Genomic DNA, 24,565 nt, shown 5'->3' with positions numbered 1-24,565 from the left:
CCCCAGATTTCCACAATGGGAACATTCCCACTCTTATGACGTGCAGTATTCCATTGCCTATAACCCCTCCATTGCCTATAACCCCACTACTAAAACTAAAGCACTGTGATTTTAATAAAGGGCATGTTTTGTGCATGTGGAATAGACATACCCACCATAACATTGGGGCCTGAAAATATGGAATTACATCTAACAAGAAGATACATGTAAAACACTTCTCAATATCTTGAACTCCTCTGAGCTTTACTTGCTGAAGAAAGAAGTCTCTAGAATATCAAGAATATAGCAGGTCCTTAAATTAACCTGATTTCTTTAAACATCATCTTCTTATAATGTTGATGAGAAGAAAAAAATAGTTCCCAGCCAGGGCCACTGTCTCTGTGGAGTTTGCTCATTCTCCACATTTCTGCGTGGGTTTTCTCCTGGTACTCCAGTTTCTCCTCACGTCCCAAAGATGTGCACGTTAGGTGAATTGGTGTGTCTCAGTTGTCCTAGCGTGAGGGAATGTGTGTGGGTGTGAGTGCACCCTGTGTTAGGATGGTGTCCTGTCCAGGAATAGTTCCCGCCTTGTGTTCTGAACTGCCAGGATGGACTCCAGCCACCCAAACCATGAACTGGAATGATCAGATAAATAATTATCTTACTCGTTTGTATTAGTCTTTCTTAAATGTATGTATAGCTCATATTTATTTCAGTGTTTCACTTTAGAAGTTTTTGGTCTTTATTTAGAAGTTTGGTGCTGTTTTTGTGACCAGAAATATGTCATAGGAACTAAAATGGTAAAATTAGTTTCATTATACTTCATTTTGCTTAAAGTCGCAATTTCCAAGAACTTATCCATGCCATCACATGAGGACTTGCTGTATATCATTATCCTCTCCCTCAGTTTTCTGACTTATAAAATAAGGCTTTTTGAATTGGATGATTCTTTAAAATCTCTCCTCGCCACATGTTTAGGAGTCCGTGATTTAATATCATGAAGCAAACCAAATCACAAGTTTGAGAATGACCCACTGAAGAGAATTTGTTCTGCCCATGGTAGGGCCATCTTTTTCACTGATAGAGGTACCTTAGCCTGTCCTCTTGCAGGCTCCATGTCTAGGCCATTAACCTCAACCAGTTGGTTATGTATTTTATCCTGAGATACTTCCATTCATCCAGATTTTTAAGGAGTTAAGATCATCATATGGTATAATCATCTATGTCCAGTTAAAAGTAATCCAGGGCCCGGCACGGTGGCTCACGCCTACAATCCCAGCACTTTGGGAGGCCGAGGCAGGCGGATCACGAGGTCAGGAGATCGAGACCACGGTGAAACCCCATCTCTACTAAAAATACAAAAAATTAGCCAGGCGCAGTGGCGGGCGCCTGTAGTCCCAGCTACTCGGGAGGCTGAGGCAGGATAATGGTGGGAACCCAGGAGGTGGAGCTTGCAGTTAGCCGAGATCGCGCCACTATACTCCAGCCTGGGCGACAGAGCGAGACTCCATCTCAAAAAAAAAAAAAAAAACAGTAATCCCATATTTTTCCCCTACCTAATTAGAAAAAACAAAGGAACTGCTTTTACCTTATGCAAATGAAACATCACCTGCTCTGGTCCAAACATTAGCTCCAATTTTCTCTAGGTTTGCCTTTGAAGAAGAGGGCTAAGCATAGCAGCATATCCTTATCTAACTTCTAACTCCCGGCCATAGCTCCAGGCTCTGCTTCTATCTCATTCTCTAGGGACCCTTGAGGGTTTCAGTTCCCACAAGGTCTGTGTGCTTTTGCAGTTAACACTCACCCTGCTTTCTGGGATGCCTTCTTAGAAGGTTGTAGACATAGATTACATTGTTCTCATCATGCTCTTTAGGGGTCTTACTCCCTGGGGCTCGTTTAGAAAAAGTATGGTGCAAATGTTCAGTCTGTCCCTGATGTCAAGATACCTTCATAAACAGCGCCCTGTTCCCCCACATAAGGGGTGAAACATTAAAGGATTTGGCTGTTTTTATCCCAACATTCCTTTAGCAGATTAGTTGGCATGTTCAGAAGATGAAGGCAAATTTAATCCAGAAAAGTATAAAAGTTCATGACCAGTCCGAGCAAATAACTGCAAAAAAAAATCTTTTAAAAGGCTAAGAAGAAAGAAATTCAAGGTTATTTCAAACACATGATCGTCTTTTTAAATGTCAAATTCCACCCACTAAACTTCATGCTGTTGTTTTTACCACTCTCATATTTTTTTTAACTTTATATTTAATTCTTCTATTTTAAAACAGTGAAATCCCATCCCCCTGCTTTCTCCAAAGGCCAAGCATAACATGAAAATACCACAAAACACTCAGTGGGTAAAATGCAAACAGATTATGACAACACATACTGTGATTGCTCTATGTCTTTGCTTTTGAAAGGTTTGTGTTCCAAGTTTTTGTTCTCTTCCTTTAACATGAAAGAAGAGAAATCTTTACCTTAAGACACCACCAACACTTGGTCAGAAAATCAAGAGGGTCCTGGTTTTATTTCAATGAATTTATTTTACACTTGGCAACTTAAGGTATTACCTGTTTTTTATAAGCCCATTGATTGCAAGCGGTGTGGATTACAAAGGCATGGTTGAAGAATTATAAACTTAAAAGTATAAGCTAGTTCTCAGTAGTTCAAGGTTTTATGGTAACATCTTGAAGCCTACAGGCAGTATAACACAGCAGCAAGAACATTGCCTTGGGAGCCTTGGAATCAAAAGACATGGATTCTAGTTCCAACTTTGGATCTGTCTAGTTGTGTGCCTTGGATGAGGCACTCAATCTTCCTGCAAACCTATCTTCCCATCTATAGAATAGATAAGTAAAAGAAGAGCACTCCCAAGGGAACTTCCTGCTCTTAAAATTCTCTGTCATCCTCTTTCATTCATTTCAGTCAGAGATTCAAGGATTTTCAATTCACATCTGAATGAGAATTTTCTCTTGCTACGGTAAACTTGGTTTTACCCAAGCTTCACAAATTAGAGTATTGTTTTCCTCTGTCTTTTTATCTGACTTCTCTGCCAGATATTACATGAATTCCAACTGTCTTTGTGTTTATAGGAAAAGATTCTTCTATGGCTTCTTCAGTTTATGCAAGAACAGGGCATCTCGTTGGATGAAGTAGACCAGGATGGCAACAGCGCTGTTCATGTAGCCTCACAGCATGGCTACCTTGGATGCATACAGGTACACAGGCCCTGCTATTTTGCAAAGAGAATTGAGTATATCAAATATTAAACAAAACATTAAAATTCTGTTCACTAGGAGAATGTCTGAATTAATTCACCTTTTGCATGGTCGTAGACAATAAGGAATTATTTTGAGAAGTCCACACAAATGTAGGCATAAATATCCCTAAGAGTTTCTCTTTCAGTGTCCCAGAGTGTTGAAAAGGACTTTTCCTGCTCCCTTATCACTGCTCTAAAACCCCAGTGCTGAGGACAATACACATTAAATTTCCCCGTGTTCTCAAGGCACCAGAGAAACCATTACCAGGCAGACATCTCTGTCTTTCACGTGGCAGGCTGCTTTTCCACTCACTAGTAAATTTCACCCTTCCAGATATGTGAAGAATAAGACGGATTTTTCAGGAATGGATTAGAATTCTTTGTGGTAGGGAGTCGTAGACTAGAGAGACAATGCTGTGGTTCCCCCTTTCTCTGTAGTAGGACTGAGCTTCTCAAATGCATTCAAAAAGTCCAGAATTGGTGGGAGTGGATTCAGATATTGATCCTCTCAGCCCTTGGGCAGGCCACCCAGGGCATTGATTGTCCAATCACTGCACCCAACAGTGTCAAGTAGCCTTATCTTTTTACCCTAACTTGCCTTCTAAATATTGTCATGTTCATTGTGTACAATGATGTCAAAAAGTTGGGGAGCTGAGCCACAGGAGAGGGGAAGGAGTCTCGTCCCCCTGCCCCGAGTCACATGAAGGGTGCTCCAAGAAAGCTCCCTAGAGAGTGTGGGGTTCCTATGGGAAGAAGAGATGGCATCTCATCCCTCAGCTGAATGCAGAGCTGCATGAAGCTGGGCCAAACCCGGAGCTGCCGTCCGAGTAGTGCATGGCAGGAAAGCCCACCAGGGGTCTGTCTCCAGGTGTCTGGAGTATATGTGAACATAAGACCCAATAGATCTTTCCACCTAGAAAATGTTGAACGCCCTCAGTGACAGAGCAAAAAGAGGGGATAGCTGAAGGAGGAGTAGCAGGTGGAAGAGGCATGACAATGTGAGGAAAGGAAAGGCTTTGAATTGGAAACAAAGTCAAAGTTTAGACTTGGTCTAGAATATTATTTACAGACATAAATCATTATTACCAGAATCAGATCAATTATACCATTATTATCATTGAAAGTGACCCAAAATATGTGAATTTATTGCCATATCTATATGATATATAGGATAGGGAAATTGACAACATATAGTTGAAGGTCATGATTAGAGACAAGACTTTTACCTCATCAAGTTCATACCGTTCAAAATATGTTGTGTGTATATAACATTTAATACATTTTCTACCTTTAAGAAAGCAGCACTCTTTTTTTTGTTTGTTTGTTTTTTGTTTTTGGGGTTTTTTGGCTTACACGTGTGTTATTTTCCTATGTTGCAAACTCAGTGTGCTCAGTTATGCAACAGGTACTTACTGAGGCCCTCCTGGGTGCAACATAGATGGTATCCAAAACAGAAAACTGAGAGGTGAGAACTAGTTGCTCGGGAAGGTAGGGGAGACTTGGGAAATGACAGGAGAATATATGGGGAAAGTATAAATATAAAAAGCAAGAGATTTATGAAAACAAAAGGCAGAGATAATAGCAGAAATCTCTCTAGAGTGCCTACTCACATGGAACTGCTGTTTGGAGAACTAACTTGATAGGAAATAGTCCAGATAGCTGAAAGTTTTTCTATTATTGTTGGGAAAGCATACATCTTCTAATTTAAGGCATCAAGTTTTAAAAAGCGTGATATGAAATTGGAGAGTATAGGAGAGAAATTTAAATTCTTACCAGGTTCTGCAGAAATATTAAAGGAGTAGCATTTTTTCTAAAGGAAATATGATTGAATAACCATTGAAAAATATGCTTTTCTATTTAACAAAGCACTCTAATATTTAATAGTCTTGAAACAAACTTTTAATCAGCTAAGAAATGACTAAAGCCAAAGAGAGCCAGCTGAATATTGCTATGTGAGATTTTACTTATTTTTCTTTTTAATATGTGAAGAGAGATAGTCTTTCCTTTTAGAGCATTCATCACTCCACTTACACACAAATGATATTTTTGGCACTGGACATCATGGAAGTGGAAACTTGGATAATCTTGGAAGGGGGTCTGTCCACTGGGTGTGAAATTTAAAGAAAAAAATGATAAGAGACTGAGAGTGAGCAAGGGACCCTATGAGGTGAGGGAGGGGACTGAGTAAGGAAAACAATGGAAAGAAAACTGCAGAGGTTAGGCTCAAAGGGGAGTAATAACACTGTGTGTTTGTATTGCATCTCTTCAAGAGCTCTGAGGGCTCAATACTGACATGGTCTTTGTGACACTCCTGTGAGGTAGGTGGCAATGGCTTTGTGGTGAGTTGACCTTTCATGGTGAGTGATCATAAACCAAAAGGAAAATGAAGCTCCTTAATGACCTCTCAGTCTAAGTAGCCTAAAATTTTAAATACTACAACTATTGCTTAGGGGAACATACTGTCTACTACCCAAATTAATCCGGGTTTGCAATCTCATCATAATATTGTCAAAGAATCTATCAGATTGTAGTGGTTGATTAATATTGATGTAATAACTTTTTATGGAATCTAATAATATCACAGTATGGACACAAAACAGTTTGGATGTGGTTTTTTTTTTTTGAATTATTAATTTCAACCATGCTCCATCAAATTTCTGTCTCACCACAACTAATGGTACCTTGGCCAGATTCCATAACTTTGTCCTTTCTTATGACTATTAAAATTTACTCCAAGCCACTTTAAAATCTCAGTCTTACTTCTGATTCAAAGCATTCTCCTTCCCACCCAGATTAGACTCAAGATTCAAGGGACTTGGAATGGGAGTGAGACATGCCTTTTTACACACCACTTTAGCTCCTATCCCCCTCTCTCTTCTGGGCTGTAGTGTCAAGGATAAGGAGGAGATATGAAGAGAAAAAGTCCAATGTCTATTTGCTTAACTGGGAAAGGCATGCAACCTCCCTGAAAGTTGTCCCTGCTTCTTTGGCTGGCTGTGGTCACTGATGCCCTCTGTGGCAACCTTCAGATGCTGACTCTCCAGTGAGTGCCATGGGTGGGGTCTTCAGAGGGCCCTCTGGAGCCTTTCCCTCCTCCCCCATACAGTTCTCTCCACCTCTGGGGTACCCTATTGCCAAACGTCGCCAGAGAACCCTCTCCTCATTAACAGGGTGATAAGAAGCTCACACAAAGCTTTCTTCTACAAAGCCTGCTCAATCCACAGACATGCCCTCACCATGGCGCATCATGGGAGGGTGGGGGTTACTTCACAGCCTCCCCACTCTCAGCCACGTCATTTCTCTCCCGTTCTTTTTGTTCCTGATCAGATGGGCTCAGCAACAAATAAACAGGTGTTATTCCAAAACCAATTACCAGAGACCAAATCCAATTACTAGAGCCCAAGCAAATAAGAACAGGTAAGATTCCAGTCTTCCCCTCTTACAGGCATCTCTGACTTTATGAGTGATTCTCTTGGAGCCCAACCATGGCAAGAGGCAGAACTCCCCACCACAAAGACTGCGCTGCGTGTCTCATAAAGGAGAGCACACTATGGACAGCCTCCTCCTCTCTTTCCCAGCCCTCTCCTTATGTAGGCTGCAGGTGGGCATTGGTAGTGGTAGAACCGGCTCTGCTACATCATCATAGACTCTGAAGGGAGGTGTGTGATATCGACTGCTGGAAGATCCCTAGAGGCTTTCTTCATACTATTCAACATTCTGTTACAGTCATTAAAAAATCGTGTGTACAGAGATGCCCTGATACACATGTCTCTTCATTTTCTGACAGACCTTGGTTGAATATGGAGCAAATGTCACCATGCAGAACCACGCGGGGGAAAAGCCTTCCCAGAGCGCTGAGCGGCAGGGGCACACCCTGTGCTCCAGGTACCTGGTGGTGGTGGAGACCTGCATGTCGCTGGCCTCTCAGGTGGTGAAGTTAACCAAGCAGCTAAAGGAGTAAGTGGCCTGTTGGTTGCATGAGAACCAAGTCTAACTCATTATTGTTGTACTTAGGCTTCAGCCCAGTGCTGTGGTGAGCACTCTTCTTTCCAGTTGTACAGGGAATTCCTGCATTCTCCTCTTCTATTCTTCTTCCATCTGAAGTCCTTACAGCCTGACTTCATGCTAAAGATGCCATCTCTGCAGAGGCAAAATGATGTCTAAACAGTAAAATGTACAGCAAGTTCCCAAAGCAGGGAATTTAAGCCAGTGGGCAAGGAGAGAGAGCCTCTCTTTGTGTTCACACATCAGGGCCAGATTACAGAGCACCGGAAGCACTCACAGGCATCATCTCCAAACTTTTGTCCTTAATATTTGAGGAAATCATAAAGAACATGAGAGAGAGGAAAAGGCTAGAGATGGACCAGTTTCCCAGTTTTCTCAAAAAGAAAAAGATGTAGGGGAAATTACAGATAAATAACTTGGTGACTATCACCAGCAAATTTCCTATAAAAATTAATCAGATGATTCATGAATCCTCAGAATAAAAAATAGTGCTCAGTCAGCATGAAGTTACTTAAAACGCTCCATGACTAACTACAGTCAGTTCTTTCCTTGATAAGATTATTAAACTGGTACCAGGGCATGTCTGGATGTCAGGGGAGTATTTCTGAGAGATTGTCATAATATGCTTAGAAAAAGAGGTCCCAGATGAAAGGTCATCAGGTAGGTCTCCGGCAAGTTGAAGGACTAAGGAGTTAGCACCTGCCTGAGGGGAACCAAGGTCAGCCCTTGAAAAGCTCACCCATTAAACATAGTTGCCAGATTGGGGAGGGTTTCCTGAAAATCAGTTAGTATTCAAAGTAATGTTGACAGATTAGGATGGTAAATCTTAAAAATTAAATTTTAGAGGGAAAAGAGTCTTATCTTTAAGTTTTATACACACACACACACACACACACACACATTTTTTTTTCTGAATAGAGTTCATTTGAAAAAAGCCTTGGTTGGGTGAAAGACCTCGATTAACTATGATCCATGCAAAAATATGACAAGGCCTTGGACCCTCTGCCTCTTCTCTAAGCTTGGGGAAATCTCCCTTCTCTCTCTTCTTCCACTCTTCTGCTTTCGAGCTACAAGTCTCTGTGCCCCTCTACCCCTGCCCCTGTCAATACTAGAATAATTTCTTTAATGAGTTTATTACTTCTAGAAAAAATAAAATAAAATTTGAAACTTGAAAAAATGGGGTTACTGCCAAGCATCCTTTGCCTAGTTACACAAAACTTCCCCAGGTTAGGTGAGCTAGGTAAACTTCAAGGTCTCAAAGTAATCACAGGGAAAATGCACACAAATGAATAACTCAGTAAGCTATCTTCCCACAGTGAACACACTGTGCAAATGCCTTTATGAACATGTATAGATATTTCAAAAAACAAGTTCCTAGAAAAGGAATTGCTAGAGCAAAAGGCATACATATTTGAAATGTGGATAGATGTTAACTAATCTTTCCAAAAATGCTATACTAATGTCCACTCCCTCTAGTAATGTATGGACATATCCATAAAGAGGAACTTTAAAATGATCCAATGGAGTGTTTTTTCTAAAGGTTCATACTCAGAGAAGGGAACACAAAACATTCTCCTTCTTCTTCATAGCGTGGAATCTACAAAATTTTCATGAGCTACAATCACTGTTTTACTAGTGAACTGCTCAAAGTCAAAGTCTTGGCTGCTTTCTCAGTTGGTGATCCTGGGATAAAGTACACATATGTACTAGTAGACTGTAGTCCTTCAGTTGTCTCCAGAGCAGAATGCTGTGGACAGCTATAGTTGGGCCAATGACAAGATGAACTAAAGGAGGCTACATTGTATGCTCTAGTCTTTTACCTACTATATATCTCAGTGAAGTTGGCAAAACTAGAAGTGAATGGAGAAATCAACTTGGTACAGCCACAGTACACTGTGCCCTTCGGGCTCCCAGACACCAATAACATAGACAAGGACAGGAGAGAGGATGGAAAACACTAGTCTTCCCAGTCCAAAATTCTGGGGGAAGATAATCTTGAGTGCCTTTTCCAACCTTCAGCAACTCCTCAGAGTTAATAAACATAGTTAATATTTAGAAATGACAACCTTCAGCTCTACTGAAGTGCTAATCAACAAGTCTAGGTGTTACGGGTGTCCCCCTCAAAAAAGTATGTTGGAATGTGACCTTATTTGGAGACAGCACCTTTACAGAAGTTACCAAGTTACAGTGAGTTCATTAGGATGAGTCCTACTTTGACTAGAGTCTTTATAATAGGAGAACATTTAGACACAGACATGCACACGGGGAGAATACCCGTAAACATGAAGGCAGGGATCAGGATGGTGCATCTGCAAGCCAAGGAATGCCAAAGACTGCCAGCAAACCATCAGAAGCTAGGAGAGAAGCAAGGAACAGCTTCTCCTCACAGCGTTCAGAGGGAGCCAGCCTGGCCGACACCATGATCTCAGACTTCCAGCCTCCAGAGCTGTACGATAATAAACTTCTATTGTCTAAGCCACCCAGTTTGTGGTACTTCCTTACAGCAGCCCTATCAAACTAATACAGTGGCCATATGCCCATATATTTTCTTTTCTACAATTAGAGCTGATGAGTTCTTCCTGAGAGCTTTTATAGAATCCAGAGAGTAATCTTCCTTCTCCATTCATACCTGGGATTCAAGTTGTCAGTCAACCCAATTACCCCAAAATATTTTTCTTGACTGTGTCGTAATTCACTTTAAGACACATAATAAACCCTTTAAAAGCAAACTCTAATCTTTCTTCATCTGTTTTATCCCCTCAATAAATATTTTTCTTAAAAACATGTGACATGCAATACCAGCTGGCAGAGTGGGAAAAGTAGAATGTTTTTATGTATTTTTAGTTTTTATTTTTTTCATTAGACCAGAATCAGCAAATTACAGACTGTGGACCAAATCCAGCCCATCAGCTGTTTTCATAAATAAAATGTTATTGGAACACAGCCACTCACATTCATTTGTCTATCATGTAGGACTGATTTCATGCTACAAAGGCAGAGCTGAGAAGTTGTGGTACAATTGTATCACAACTGTGTTTAGCTCACAGCCTAAAATATTTACTATTTGGCCCTTTAAGAAAAAGTTTGCTTGCAGGTTCCCACATTAGGCAATTACATGTCAGTAGGTGAGTCTGGAAGAATGAATCAGATAAAATGAGTTCACAGACTCCTCTGGTCTTAGTGATGAAATGTTTGGACTAAAACTGACAGCTTCTGAGAAAAACAAAAAAAATGCTTGGGGCTTATATAAGGGTATTAGCAGAATCCCATCTCACAGAATTAGATTTAGGCAGCTAATGGTTGCTGAGTATACACAGTGACACTCAACAAAGAGAACATTGGGCTTCCTCCACCCAATATCTAAAGTACAGCAGTCATTTTAAGAACATTGATGATATATTTATTTAATATATTTATGTATTTAATTATTTTAAATATTTTAAATCAAATATTAAAATATTAATAATAATTAAATATTTAATATTTAATATTTTAAATATTAATAATAATTAAATATTTAATATTTAATATTTTAAATATTTAATTCTTTTTCTATTGCTCTGTAACAAATTACCACAAGATTAGTGGCTTAAAACAGCATAAAATTTATCTTACAGGAATGTGGGTCAAGTCAAACTAGGCGGGACACATCTGTAGTGCCCACTACTTGGGAAGCTGAAGCGGGAGGATCGCTTGAGCCAGGGGTTCAAGTCCAGCCTAAGCAGCATAGCAAGACCCTATCTCTGAAATTTTTTTTAATTGAAAAAAATCTTTAATTCAAACAATTTAGGAAAAGTAAATATAACATTTTGAAGTGTATCCTTCCATATTTTTCTATATATATATATATTAAAAAATGCACATGTAGGAAATGGAGAGTTAGTTTTCTTTAAAATGAGGTTATAGATGCTCCTAAATTTACCATGGGTTTATGTTCCCAATAAACACATCACAAATTGAAAATATCACAAGGTTAAAATGCATTTAATACACCTAAGCTGTAGAACATCATAGCCTAGCCTAGCCTACCTTAAGTGTGCTCAGACCACTTACATTGGCCTACAGTTTAGCAAAATCATCTAACACAAATCATACTTTATGATAAAGTGTTGAATATCCCATGTAATGTATTGACTGCTGCACTGAAAGTGAGAAAGAATGGCTGTATGGATGCTCGAAGTACAGTTTCTACTGAATCCGTATCACTTTCTCATCATTGTAAATTTGAAAAATCACAAGTTAAAGTATAGTAAGTCAGAGATTGTATACTGCAAATAGTATTTTGTAATTTTCCTTTTTATTAAATGAAAGTAAAGTATACTTCATATATACATATTTATATATAACTATGCTTTATATCTACATTATATAGACATAAGTGGGAAAACTTTTTCTATGTCCATAGATACTCAAACATATTATCATTTTAATAGCTGTCATTGTAGAAACAATTATAATTTGTTAACTCAGACTTACTGATAAGCATTTAGGTTACTTACAGTTTTTCATTAATATTGGCAATAAATATCTTTTTGGGGTACTTTTGATTGTTTCCTTAGGAAAATTTCTGAACTGAAGATTATGCACATTTTAAGGCTTTTGTATTTATTGCAACTTACTGGAAATTATTAGGAAAAAAATTATACTCCCTAATTTATAGCAGTAGCCAGTATCAGAGACCTCATGTGTTTTGGTTGATTTCCCAGACAAACAGTAGAACGTGTCACGCTGCAGAACCAACTCCAACAATTTCTAGAAGCCCAGAAATCAGAGGGCAAGTCACTCCCTTCTTCACCCAGGTAATACCAGCACATTGTTGTTTAGCATTCTTAAGTATCCTAAATTGTTAAGCCTTCTTCTGAACTTCCTTTGATATATTTTAAGAGGATGACAACAGAAAACATTTTCTTCTTATAAAGGGGAATAAAAATGAGAAATCATAGTGAAAAAGGCACAGGACCTAGAGTCTGAAGACCTACTCTATTCTCTGATTCTGCTATTTTTCATTCCACGACTATAAACAAGTCACTTACTCTTTTGTGAGAATTGAATCTTTTAATTCTTCATCTGTGAAGTGGAAATAGGAGATATATAGATATAGATATAGATATAGATATAGCTTGATAAGTTTGTTGAAAATGGAATTAGCTGAGAACATTTATGCAAAATTGATGTATAAACAGTAAAACAGACAAATTTAGTAGTCATGGTAGTTATAGCCAAAGGCATAAGGCACCTTATAGCTGATACTATGGAGTATTTGCACATTGTTTTGAAGAGACATTAAGTACTTATTTGTATTCTGTTCTTATTTACTTGTACATTATTAGTGGCAGTAAAGGCCATGTAGCGACTTGTGGCTGAATCATTTCAACCCAGTAGGAAATCATCTCATATGTCCTTCATCTTCTTTTTAGTTCACCATCCTCACCTGCCTGCAGAAAGTCCCAGTGGAAATCCCCAGATGCAGATGATGATTCTGTAGCCAAAAGCAAGCCAGGAGTCCAAGAGGGGATTCAGGTTCTTGGAAGCCTGTCAGCCTCCAGCCGGGCTAGACCCAAAGCAAAAGACGAAGATTCTGATAAAATCCTACGCCAGTTATTGGGAAAGGAAATCTCAGAAAATGTCTGCACCCAGGAAAAACTGTCCTTGGAATTCCAGGATGCTCAGGCTTCCTCTAGAAATTCTAAAAAGATCCCACTGGAGAAGAGGGAACTGAAGTTAGCCAGGCTGAGACAGCTGATGCAGAGGTCACTGAGTGAGTCTGACACAGACTCCAACAACTCTGAGGACCCCAAGAATACCCCAGTGAGGAAGGCTGACCGACCAAGGCCACAGCCCATTGTAGAAAGTGTAGAGAGTATGGACAGCACAGAAAGCCTGCACCTGATGATCAAGAAACACACCTTGGCATCAGGGGGACGCAGGTTTCCTTTCAGCATCAAGACCTCCAAATCCCTGGATGGCCATAGCCCATCGCCCACCTCAGAGAGCAGTGAACCAGACTTGGAACCCCAGTATCCAGGCTCAGGGAGTACTCCTCCAAACCAGCCCTCTGGTGACCCTCCACAGCCCAACCCTGACAGCACTGCTGCCCAGAAAGTTGCCACAAGTCCCAAGAGTGCCCTCAAGTCTCCATCTTCCAAGCGCAGGACATCTCAGAACTTAAAACTGAGAGTCACCTTTGAGGAGCCTGTGGTGCAGATGGAGCAGCCTAGCCTTGAACTGAATGGAGAAAAAGACAAAGATAAGGGCAGGACTCTCCAGCGGACCTCCACAAGTAACGAATCAGGGGATCAACTGAAAAGGCCTTTTGGAGCCTTTCGATCTATCATGGAGACACTAAGTGGCAACCAAAACAATAATAATAACTACCAGGCAGCCAACCAGCTGAAAACCTCTACATTGCCCTTGACCTCACTTGGGAGAAAGACAACAGATGCCAAGGGAAACCCTGCCAGCTCCACTAACAAAGGAAAGAATAAGGCAGTAAGTGCTATTTGGAGACTATTCTTTTTTTCTTCCTTCAAATGGATTATGTTGTTCCTAATACTACAGATTGTGGGCCCATGCTACCTTGAGGGAATCCCCAGAAAAAAAAATCCAAAGGGATGCATGGAAAGCCAAATAATGTGTCTAATGAGACATGTCTTGTTACATACATACTCCTTGCTCTTCTTTTGGAAAATATTCTAAGAGAGAAATGTTAAAAAAGAAGTCATAAGAGATTATATTCTGGTCCCTAAATTTCCCTAAATGGCATAATCTTTAGGTGTTAGGGATGCTAGACTTGGAGGCATTTCTGCAAGATGAAACCACCAGTCAGTGCAAGTTTAGTCCTGCATTGGCACTGATTCTGTCCCAAGGAAGAGTTTGTTCTCTTCATGTGATGTGATAGTTTATTCTCAGGCTCAATTAAAAAGTACATAAATAGATGCTCTGTTTCTAAAGACTTAACTGTACAACTTTGGGATGACCTTTGAAATGAATACACCACAGGGACCTCCACATAGGTATTTTACAACACAGACTCCTAAGTGTTGATTGGAGCCTATAGGAACCTGAAGTGCTTGCCAGTCCACAGGGGATGGCAGAGTATGCCATGAACTACATTTTATAATTGCCTTCATTGGAAACCCATGCACTATAATCTGTGATTTATATCCAGTGGATAAGAGATATGAACATCTTTTTAGGCAATGTTTCCTGCAAGCTTTGCACTTGCCATGCCATTAAAAAATGGTATAGCAGCCAAAATGCAAAACTCTCTGTGGAATGGAATGACCTAGATCATTCTCCACGTGATCCAGATAAACCACCCAGTGGAGCTGCAGAATCTTTGTGATTTATCATTAGCTATAAACGTTAGAATCCCATTACAATGAGGTTTAAGAACTGTCCATATTCTTTTTGCAGTACCCAAATCAAGTTTTAGTGATTATTTCTCTAATTAATTGAACACCAAATTTTAAATTATAAATCAATTTTGTCTGTAAATTGTCCTTATTATAGAAGACTACATCATGTGTTTGTTTCAGCTAGAAAAGGCATACTTGTGCCCAAAACACCAGACCTTTTGAGTCAAATGTGTCAAAACTTAAGTCACTCAAATAAAACTTTACCAGGTAACTTACTGGGTTCTGCTACTCAGTAGTAAAAGAAGAATCATCTCAGTTGCCCATGCTCCTTAAAGTGCATACTAAGCCACTGTCCTCTAATCTGTCTTCCTGCATGCTTCGTGTTTACTGGGCTTGTGCATGTGCTGAGCTTGTTGCATGTTTTCAGATGATTTTTAATTGCACCTCTCTAGGAAATGTACAGCAGCTGCATCAATCTTTCCTCTAACACGCTGATTGAAGAGCATCTGCATAACTACGCACGGTACGTGGTGCTAGGAGATGTGTTGTGCGGCCTTGACATGCTTTGCTTTGAATTGCATGAGCTTTTAAATCATGGACTTGGAGCACCTTTCATCAGAGGATAACACCAAGGAAGAAGAAAACTACAACTATTCCCCCAAGTAGAAGCAGGCACTGATGTAATGGTAACTAGGTCTTAGGTCGCTAGTCCCCCTTGGAGGGCTTTATTCCAGTGTCAGCCAGAAGATTCTTCTCAGTTCACAAACTTTTGCTGTATTTCCTAGTTGACTTTGGCTTTCAATCTTTGTTTTAATGGAGTCAAGTATTAAGAAAGTATTGAAATTAAATTTCCTGTCATGGTGGAGTGAGTCAGCCTCCAATCAGAATCGGAACTTTGAAACAGAGCTTGAATTTTATTTCAGTGTTGATTATAAACCAAAAGCTCCTTTCATCACCATTTTGCTGATCTCAGGAGAAGCAAGGCCTTGCCATTCTGAAATTTCTCAACATTAGCATTATGAACACAATTTCAGTCTATGAGCCAGGTTTATGAGTGCCCATTAATAAAACAAGGGCCTTTCTCAAATAAGATGTTTACAATTCAAAATGCGTGGACTACATAACACAGCTCAGGAGAGAATTGAGTCCCCAATGGCTGGGCCACCTCCTTGGGCAAAGTCCTTCTGCAGCGTAGCTGTCATCTCCCTGTGGGATGAAACCAGTATGCCTTAATTGGTTTATTTCAGAAGAGTTACATCCGTAAACCCATTTTAAAAGACTATCACTTTTTATTTTGAGACAGAGTCTCGCTCTGTCACCCCGGCTGGAGTGCGATGGCACTATCTTCGCCCACTGCAACCTCCGCCTCCCAGGTTCACGCCATTCTCCTGCCTCAGCCTCCCGAGTAGCTGGGATCACAGGCCTGTGCCACCACATCTGGCTAATTTTTGTAATTTTAGCAGAATGGTTTTTGCCATGTTGCTCAGGCTGGTCTCAAACTCCTGACCTCAAATGATCCACCAGCCTCAGCCTTCCAAAGTGCTGGGATTACAGGCATGAGCCACCGCACCCAGTCATAAAAGACTATCACTTTTAAAATATTTAAACAAATTGAAAAATTATGGTATGCCATTCAGCACTCTTCCAAAATCCTCCAAAGCATGTATGTGGCTAGATGGATGGGTGGGTGGTGGTGTGTGTGTATTTGTGTGCTGTGGGTATGAATTTTAGTTGGGAATACTAAGTTGTAAGGAAGTCACTCTGCTTTTTTCTTTCTCTAAATCAAATTTAATCTGCTCTAAGTCTTTATTCAGGCTAGAGGGAAATTAAATATCAGTCATTTTAGGGGATGCCCCTAGGGGGCTCATTAATTCAGTATGTTAAAGGAAGAACCTTGGAGCTTCAATATTTACTGGTCACCAGTGGTCTGCTTGGGTCAGGCTCACATGTTGCCAGAGTCCAGGTGTCTGAACTGCTTCCGGTCTCACTGAGGCAGGGAATCTTGGCCAGTGCTGAGAGCCAAATGCCTGGGGTGGGAAAGGAATAGAAAAAAAAAAATGCTCATTGCCCTCCTAGACCTTGGTATTAGCCCACTTCTATTTCATTTCTCCTAACCTGGGTTCCTCACCCCTATGCCCTCTCTGTCCCCATCTTGGGAGGAATGTGTTTTCTGGTGCCTGGAAAATTCTGCTTTTGTCCTTAAACAGAAGCTACCAGCAACCCTCTGAGGCAAGAAAGCACAAAGAGTTGGCAAACTCCTTGGGAAGGGGAAGAATACCTCTTATTTCTTCCAGGCGCCTACAGCCACAGGGAGTAGGAGCAATTAGTATCACAATTAGTGATAAAGACAATTAGTATAAAAGACAATTAGTATCACAGTAGATTCTCCTGCCAGAAACATTTCATTCTGTCTTTTTATAAGCAAGGGAACAAAGCTGAGACATCTGCTATAATAGGATTACAAAAGTCAGAGCACAAAATGAGGTTATGGGGCTACTCAGTTATCTGACGCTAGGTTAACACTTTCCCTTTCTAAGCTTAAGGAAAAGTCCTTCTAAAGGCTCAGTTTAGAACCTATTAGATTCATTGGCTTTACTTATTAACAGAGTTTAATTTCAACAATAAATACTTAGAAACCCCAAAATAAAAATATTCAATGTATTTAAATAAACATCTTGACCCCTTCCCCTCATTACCCTGTAAATTAACCTATACTTTATCATGGTTGTCATTTGCCATGTGTTTCCATAGAAAGTGGAAACCTTGGCCAGGCGCGGTGGCTCATGCCTGTAATCCCAGCACTTTGGGAGGCCGAGGTGGGTGGATCACGAGGTCAGGAGATCAAGACGATCCTGGCTAACAAGGTGAAACCCCGTCTTTACTAAAAATACAAAAATTAGCCAGGTGTGGTGGTAGGCACCTGTAGTCCCAGCTACTCGGGAAGCTGAGGCAGGAGAATGACATGAACCTGGGAGGCGGAGCTTGCAGCGAGCAGAGATCGTGCCACTGCACTCCAGCCTGGGCGACTGAGCAAGACACCATCTCAAAAAAAAAAAAAAAAAAAAAGTGGAAACCTTAGTTCTTTCATGCTAGAAAGGAGATGTTTCACTCACTCATAATCACACACAGACAGAGGGAACTAGGCCCTCTGAGATAAAGCAAAAATGGATCTCTCTGGCTGAAATAAAGATTCCTCTGATAAATTCAGACTGGAGTGGGAATGTGGGCCTGAAAAATACCTAAGCTTGCATAATTTTGTCTGTGGGACCCTACTGCAAGAAGGAAAGGAACTAAAGTGTTCGTGTCTCAGCAATGACTCCATATCTTGGCCCTAAAATTTGCTTGACCACCAAATGGCTCCTCTCAGGTAGCAGGGATGCCCAGGGTGATATGACTTTGGAAACCAGTGGCAGTCATTGGGTTGGAGTTGGGGCGAAATGTTATTGCCTCTACATAGCCCTATCAGCATATCCTGGGGAAAAGAGTGAGGCGATGGATCCTGGTTCCAGGAATACATTGGAATTCCATTTTAGTTAAAAGAAATTATTTTTTTCTGATAACGGAAAAATAGGGACTATAAATATAACATTTTAAAGAATGTCTGCTCTGTGAGGACTCTGTTTGCTATTTATTTTTCTAAATTGGTCACAGCTTGATAGCAAAGAATCTAAATTTCTTTTCAATGCCCTTTAAAATTAGATTCAACTCTAATCCTTTGAGCAGCTTTCCCAGTGTGATTCAACTGCAGAGGATAACTTGGTTTATAACAAGCAGATTTATCTTTACTTTATCTTATAAAGGACAAGTTGTTTTTAAGTTATTATAACTCCAAGGAAATGTTTGCAATTACTTGTCTTAAAATGCCAGTGAAACATTCATTTCCCAGAGTTTAAGTCCATCTGAGATCTTTAGGGCACTAAGTGAGCATTGATTCCAGTTACTGATAGGCAAAGGGCATAACCCCTGGCCACCACCAGTAACACCCACTTTGACCACAGTGGCACAGTTGCCTGAGGGGTTAACATCAGGAAACCCCTAATCCTAGCACCAGCGTTAGCATAGACTCCTTAAAAATCATAAAGCAATAAATTAAATACCATTAGTGTGGGTTTTACTGACAAAGTATTAGCCACACTGGGAATTTTATATTGGGAGCCAAGAGCTGGTATCAAGTATTTTGCATAGATCTTAAGGTTGTTCAGCAGCCACTTCAAAGAGACTGGTTTGTTTCGCCAGCAGTGAGATGACATCTGCTATGGTAATGGTCATCTGCTGTGCCCATTAGGGTATCATTCTCCCACCCCTAACACACACACACACACACATTTCTGTCCTTAGTGCCAGGACATCATACTAAACAGAAAAAGGAACAAAGATGTGGAAGACATTGGGAAGTAAAGGTGAGGCCCTGGCTGAAACCTGCTCCCAACCAGAGCATATCCTCAGCCCCACTAAAAAGCATTTCCAGAATCATGATGAGAAAATGCAGCCAGTGCAACAAGACCTTGGTGCTGCTGAACAAATGGGTCCTTGCCATCATTCCTCTATATATTATCAAATAACCATATTTTAATCTTGTTTTCATTTTTTGACGTTAAAATGTTAACATGATTTTTAACTCATATGCTTGATTCTTGAAAGGATAATGATAAACCTACTCAATCATGTAGGTGTGTTACCACACTGTCTAATATATGTTGAGTGCATCCTTTCAGAGACAGACAAATCTTACCAATGCAACAGTTCAGAAAAGTTTGTTAAAGTGCTGTTAATGAAAAAGTATTTAGTAAAGTAGTTGGTGCTTAACACTATAGACATTTGAGTTTTCGCTCAGAAACTGTAGTTTCATGGATTTTTTGTTTTTGTTTTGTGTTGTTTTTGAGACAGGGTTTTACTCTGTCACCCAGGCTGGAGTGCAGTGGTGCGATCTTGGCTCACTGCAACCTCCGCCACCCAGGCTCAAGCGATTTTCCTGCCTCAGCCTCCCGAGTAGCTAGGATTACAGGCGTATGCCACTACCACCCAGCTACTTTTTGTATTTTTAGTAGAGACAGGGTTTCACCCTGTTGGCCAGGCTGGTCTTGAACTCCTGACCTCAGATGATCCACCTGCCTCAGCCTCCCAAAGTGTTGGGATTATAGGCATGAGCCACCACACCCAGCCTGTAGTTTCAAGTTCTAAGCCCTGAATGGAAGTATAATTTTCTGTTTGCCTTTCTAACCTACTGGCACCAGGCTCCATGCCCAATTAGCAAAAGTTGAAAGACAACAACCAGGTACCTAAAGTTGGGTGATTGCCTCTGCTCCAGAAACCCCTAGAGCAACACTGACCCTCCCAGCTCCCATGCGTCCCCAGGTACTCTGTGCTCTCCCACAATGTACCCCCAGGTACTCCGTGCTTCCTCCCCACCAATGCTTCCCCAAGTGTTCTGTCTCTGTCCCCATACCCAACCCTGCCAACCCTTTCTCTGTCTGTCACTCTCGCTCTCTTTCCTGCCTCCTCATGCTTCCTTAGGTGTTCTGTGTTCTGTGTCCTGCCCACACCCACCTCAGCCTCGCCTATAGTCTCAAAGTATTTTCAGAATGAAAACCCTCATTATATACTATGACTTGGAGAAGAAGAAGTGAGAGGCTCTAAACTTAAACTATTTCATCACATGAATTAAGTGACAGTTCCTTCTTTCAAATGTGCCAGGGTTTGGGGTTTCCATTGACCATTGCACAGTAGAATTTCAGGAAATTGTTGCCAATAAGGCAGAGTCTTGTGTATAAAGAAAAAATGTCGATGTTATGAGAAGCCAGAATGATCATATCTTCCCAGTGTCTAAGCACAATTTAGCAAAGTCTTTATAGAGGCTGGCAGAGTTCCCAAGATGGATGCACAAATGGGGTGTCTTTTCATAAGCTCCTTACACTGGTAAAAGGAGAAAGCAGATTGCACCAAAAGAAGACAGTGAAACAGTTTAGTTAGTATCAAAGTACGATAAGTTGAGACATAAAAAAGGCAGGGAAGACCCTCGTACTCTCTTAAATCACTGCCCCAGGGAGGCAGGAAATGAATGTGTGGAGCTTGTGAACACCCATGAACCAACAGTAGGAAGATAACAGGAAGAGAACTGCCTTGGATACCAAAATCTTCCCACCAGACCACTTGCTTTCAACAAGCCACTCCTGATTTAAGGATAGTCAGAAAACCTAAGGACAACTCACTTTCCACCCCCACCCTCCTTTCCTTATTCCCCAAAGATCCAGTTTTGAATTGTGTGACCTCAAAGCAGATACATGTTCTATTAATGTCATATTTGCACCACATGTCTGCCACCACTAGGGGCATCTTTGTGCATTAAAAGAACAGAGCCTGCCTGTATCTCTTAAGGCTGGATGGAGTTTCAAAGAAGCAATAGATTGGTTGAGTTTAAAAACACCAAATAGAGACTTTACACAGCCACTTTCCAGTGCCTTCACGAAGTATCCCTCCCCCAACCAGCCACTGGTGCTCTTCGTTGCTACGCTGATGACAGCGTGGATGGACAATCTTCCTAATGCCACATCCCTGGATGGCCAGGCCACTCTTTGCAACCATTTTCAGCTCTAAGTCACACATTTTGCTCTGCCAGGATAAGGCATGGTTCCTTCACTCAGGGAGATCCTAATCAAGAGAGAATTAAAATAGGATTCAAGTAAAACATGGCAAACTCTGTGAAAGGCCTAAGAGCTTCATGAAAATAGCGACCCCCATTAGCACCTTTGGACTCCACGTGTACTCCCAGCGTCTTGCTTGGTGCCTGGTGCATGATAGAGACTTCATAGATATTTGGAGAGAGGCAGAGCTAGAGAGAGGAAAAGAGGAAGAAGAAAGAAGAATATAAATAAAAAAAAGACTGAGCCTGTCTTCCCACAGCAGGGGAAAATGGAGTGTTCTTTATCAATATTGGCCTTCTGGTCACAAGTCCACCTACCCACAGTGAGTTTCCATTTGGGCACTTCAAATACAAGTGTTCATACCTTGAACCAGAATCCCATTTCTTAGTAGATGATACTTATAGATGTGCTCTCAGTCAAAACTCTGAGGGAGATCACAGAAAATAGCAAGGTTTCCCTGTTTTGGTTACCAGCAGAAATGTCGTGCATGCCATGGACCATTCTACATGGATGCTGTAAGTTGCTGTCTAGTCACCATGGACTGTGGAAATATGCGATCCATGCCTAGATGAGTCAGCAAGTTAGAACACTTGAAAAACTGTTATTTAAATTTAAGGGTTTTTTCTTTCCAATTTTGGTCACTCAGAATGTGATTTCAAATCCAAAAATGAAATAGAGGAGCAGCAAATTATCTGAATAATTCATGCCAGAATTACCCAAGCACTTTTGTTCTTTGCATACTGCTAGTTTGGGATTAGGTAATTGAAGGGTTCAGGGAGGATTGAATTATCCTGGTATTTTTCAGATAAATGCCTCAAGTTAGTATTTTACTTGGTACAGACTTAGCTCTAATCATACGGGTTTTTGTCCTGCAGAAAGAGTGCTCATTTTAGTGTTTTTGACCACAGCACCTCTTATATTAAAGCGGAAATGCCCGTCAAAGTCTAAACTATATTATCCTTAGCCTATGACCGAAACCTTCTTTTAAATTTTTTGTTTTAAATTTATTGTTAAAGTGATATAGATACTTACAAGAGTAGTATTAGCATTATAATAAAGACTGGATGTGCCCTGTGCCAAACCCACCCCCTTCCCTAGCCTCACTCTTTTGAATCGACCACTCGCTTTTCCTTCAGGTGTTTTCTCTAGTATTCTCTATTTGGAAGTAACAAGCTCATACATATTTTCAGTTTCAAATAGTATCCCTGTTATCTATTGGCATTCTACTATAGAAAATCAAAATGATAGCACTTATAAACACTTACAAAGCATGTACAGTATCCCAGAGAATATTTCAGGTACTTTACACATGTTTACTATTTTAGTCTTCTCAATGACACTATGTGACAGATACTTTTTTCTTTTTTTTTTTTTAAGAAACAGGATCTTGCTCAGTCTGCAGTACAGTGGTGTGCAGTACAGTGGTGTGCAGTACAGTGGTGTGATCTTGGCTTACAGCATCCTCTAACTTCTGGGCTCAAGAGATCCTCCCACTTGAGCTTCCTGAGCAGCTAGAACTACTAGCATGTGCCACCCCACCCAACCAAGCAGATACTATTATTATCCTAATTTTGCATATTGGAAACTGAGACATAGAATGATTACATATCTTGCCCAAGGTTACATAGTAATGATGGCAATAGATTGTGGAGCCAGGATTTGAACTCAGTTAGTCTGGCTCCTAAATCCGTGTTTTTAACAATGAACCAAATGTGTCTAGCTCCATTTTAGCATCCAACAATGCAACACTGCACCTGCTCTCTCTTTCTCTGTCTCTCTTTTTCCCTCTCTTTTCTCTCTGTCACACACACAACTACACACATGTACACATTCCTACTTCCTCTTCCTCCCACCCCCATGAGTATAGTTGTATCACTCTAAAGAGCTAAATCAGTATTCAGTGTTAATTATCATTGTGGTTATTTAAATATTAATCACAAGGATTCATTCATTGTGTTGTCCTGTGTTATATTTTCTTTCTCATTCAATTTTATGTTTCCCATGGAAATAATTTTGGTTTCTTAATTTACAATGCGTTTCTAAACACTCTGCTGAAAACCAAACCATCTTTTAGCACCCTCAGACAGTTCAGATGTTTGTCAGTTTCTCTCTGTTCATGGACACCCCCCCTCCTGCCCCCATCTTCACTGCTGCCTCCTGGCACTGCCACACAGCTATCATCCCAGAGTCTGTCATGCACATCATCCTGGGAATTCCTTTTGCTTCTCTCCTGTTTAGACTCTGTTTCCCGAGCCTGTCTTTTCTTTTTGGTTGATTCTCATGCTTCAATCATATATCTTCCCACCCAAGGAAGGTAAATAGGTGCTAAGTTTTTTGAGACCTTGACAGTCTGGAAATACCTTCAATTTACCGGATTGAGTGTTTGACTCAGTATAGGATTCTAGGTGGTAAATTATTTTCTTTCAGAATCTTGAACACATCATTTCATTTTCTTTTGCTTCTAATGTGTCTGTTGAGAAGCCCCATTCTTCTCTGCTGATGGCTTGGAAGATTTTATGATTTCTTCTTTATCTCCAAAATTTTGATTTTTTGATGCTTTGCCATGATGTGGGTCTGTTTTCATTCCTGGACTGTGGGCACTCAGCAAGCTTTTTCAATCTCAGTACTTCAATTCTGGGAAATGTTTTGTACAATTTCTCTGAAAATTTTCTCTTCTCCAATTTCTCTGTTCCCTCTTTTGGAAATCATCTTATTCTAATGTTAGACATACTGGACTGATCCTCAGATTTTCTAATGATTCTTCTCTATTTATCCATACTTTGATTTTTTTAGTTTGAATCTCTAATATATTTACTGAATTTTGCCTTTCAATTTTGCTATTGAATTTTTTATTTCTGCTATAATAATATTAATTTCCAATATCACTTTACTGGTTTTCTCTTTTTTCCTTCATTATAGCTTTTTTCTTTTTTTTTCTTTTTATTTTCTTTTTGAGACAGAGTCTTGCTCTGTCACCCAGGCTAGAGTGCAGTGGTGTGGTCTTGGCTCACTGCAACCTCTGCCTCCTGGGTTCAAGTGATTCTCATGCCTCAGCCTCCATAACTGGGACTACAGCCACCACACCTGGCTAATTTTTGCATTTTTGGTAGAGACAGAGTGTCGCCATGTTGGCCAAGCTGATCTCAAACTACTGACCTCAACTGTTCCACCTGCCTTGGCCTCCCAAAGTGTTGGGATTACAGGTGTGAGCCACCATGCCTGGCTTTTGTAGAGTTTTATGAGCAAATCTTATTTAAATGTTTGCAGTCAAATACAAATGCATATCTTTATCTTCCTTTTTACAATAAAGGCATCATACTCTACACACAGTT

At 40.4% G+C, this 24,565-nt stretch overlaps 2 protein-coding genes across 7 annotated transcripts in view; both read left to right on the top strand.

Annotated features, from left to right (window-relative positions):
- Positions 1 to 24,565, top strand: part of SNX2 (sorting nexin 2) — a 488,692-nt gene that overhangs the window by 120,118 nt on the left and 344,009 nt on the right. The window lies entirely within an intron of this gene.
- SNCAIP (synuclein alpha interacting protein) overlaps positions 1 to 24,565 on the top strand; it is a 147,018-nt gene that overhangs the window by 120,450 nt on the left and 2,003 nt on the right. For 5 of the 6 annotated variants that reach the window (XM_050795535.1, XM_050795538.1, XM_050795537.1 and 2 more), the window contains 5 exons: positions 3,063 to 3,188; positions 7,017 to 7,186; positions 11,941 to 12,033; positions 12,652 to 13,723; positions 15,045 to 15,115. In XM_050795535.1, the coding sequence (XP_050651492.1) occupies positions 3,063 to 3,188; positions 7,017 to 7,186; positions 11,941 to 12,033; positions 12,652 to 13,723; positions 15,045 to 15,115 (1,532 nt within the window). The remainder of the gene's footprint in view (positions 1 to 3,062; positions 3,189 to 7,016; positions 7,187 to 11,940; positions 12,034 to 12,651; positions 13,724 to 15,044; positions 15,116 to 24,565) is intronic. The other variant, XM_050795540.1, reaches the window with a different exon arrangement.

The sequence above is a fragment of the Macaca thibetana genome, chromosome 6 (assembly GCF_024542745.1).
Source record: "Macaca thibetana thibetana isolate TM-01 chromosome 6, ASM2454274v1, whole genome shotgun sequence".
NCBI classification, from domain to species: domain Eukaryota; kingdom Metazoa; phylum Chordata; class Mammalia; order Primates; family Cercopithecidae; genus Macaca; species Macaca thibetana.
Note: the sequence above shows the minus strand (reverse complement) of the source record. Positions and strands in the feature narration are given on the sequence as shown.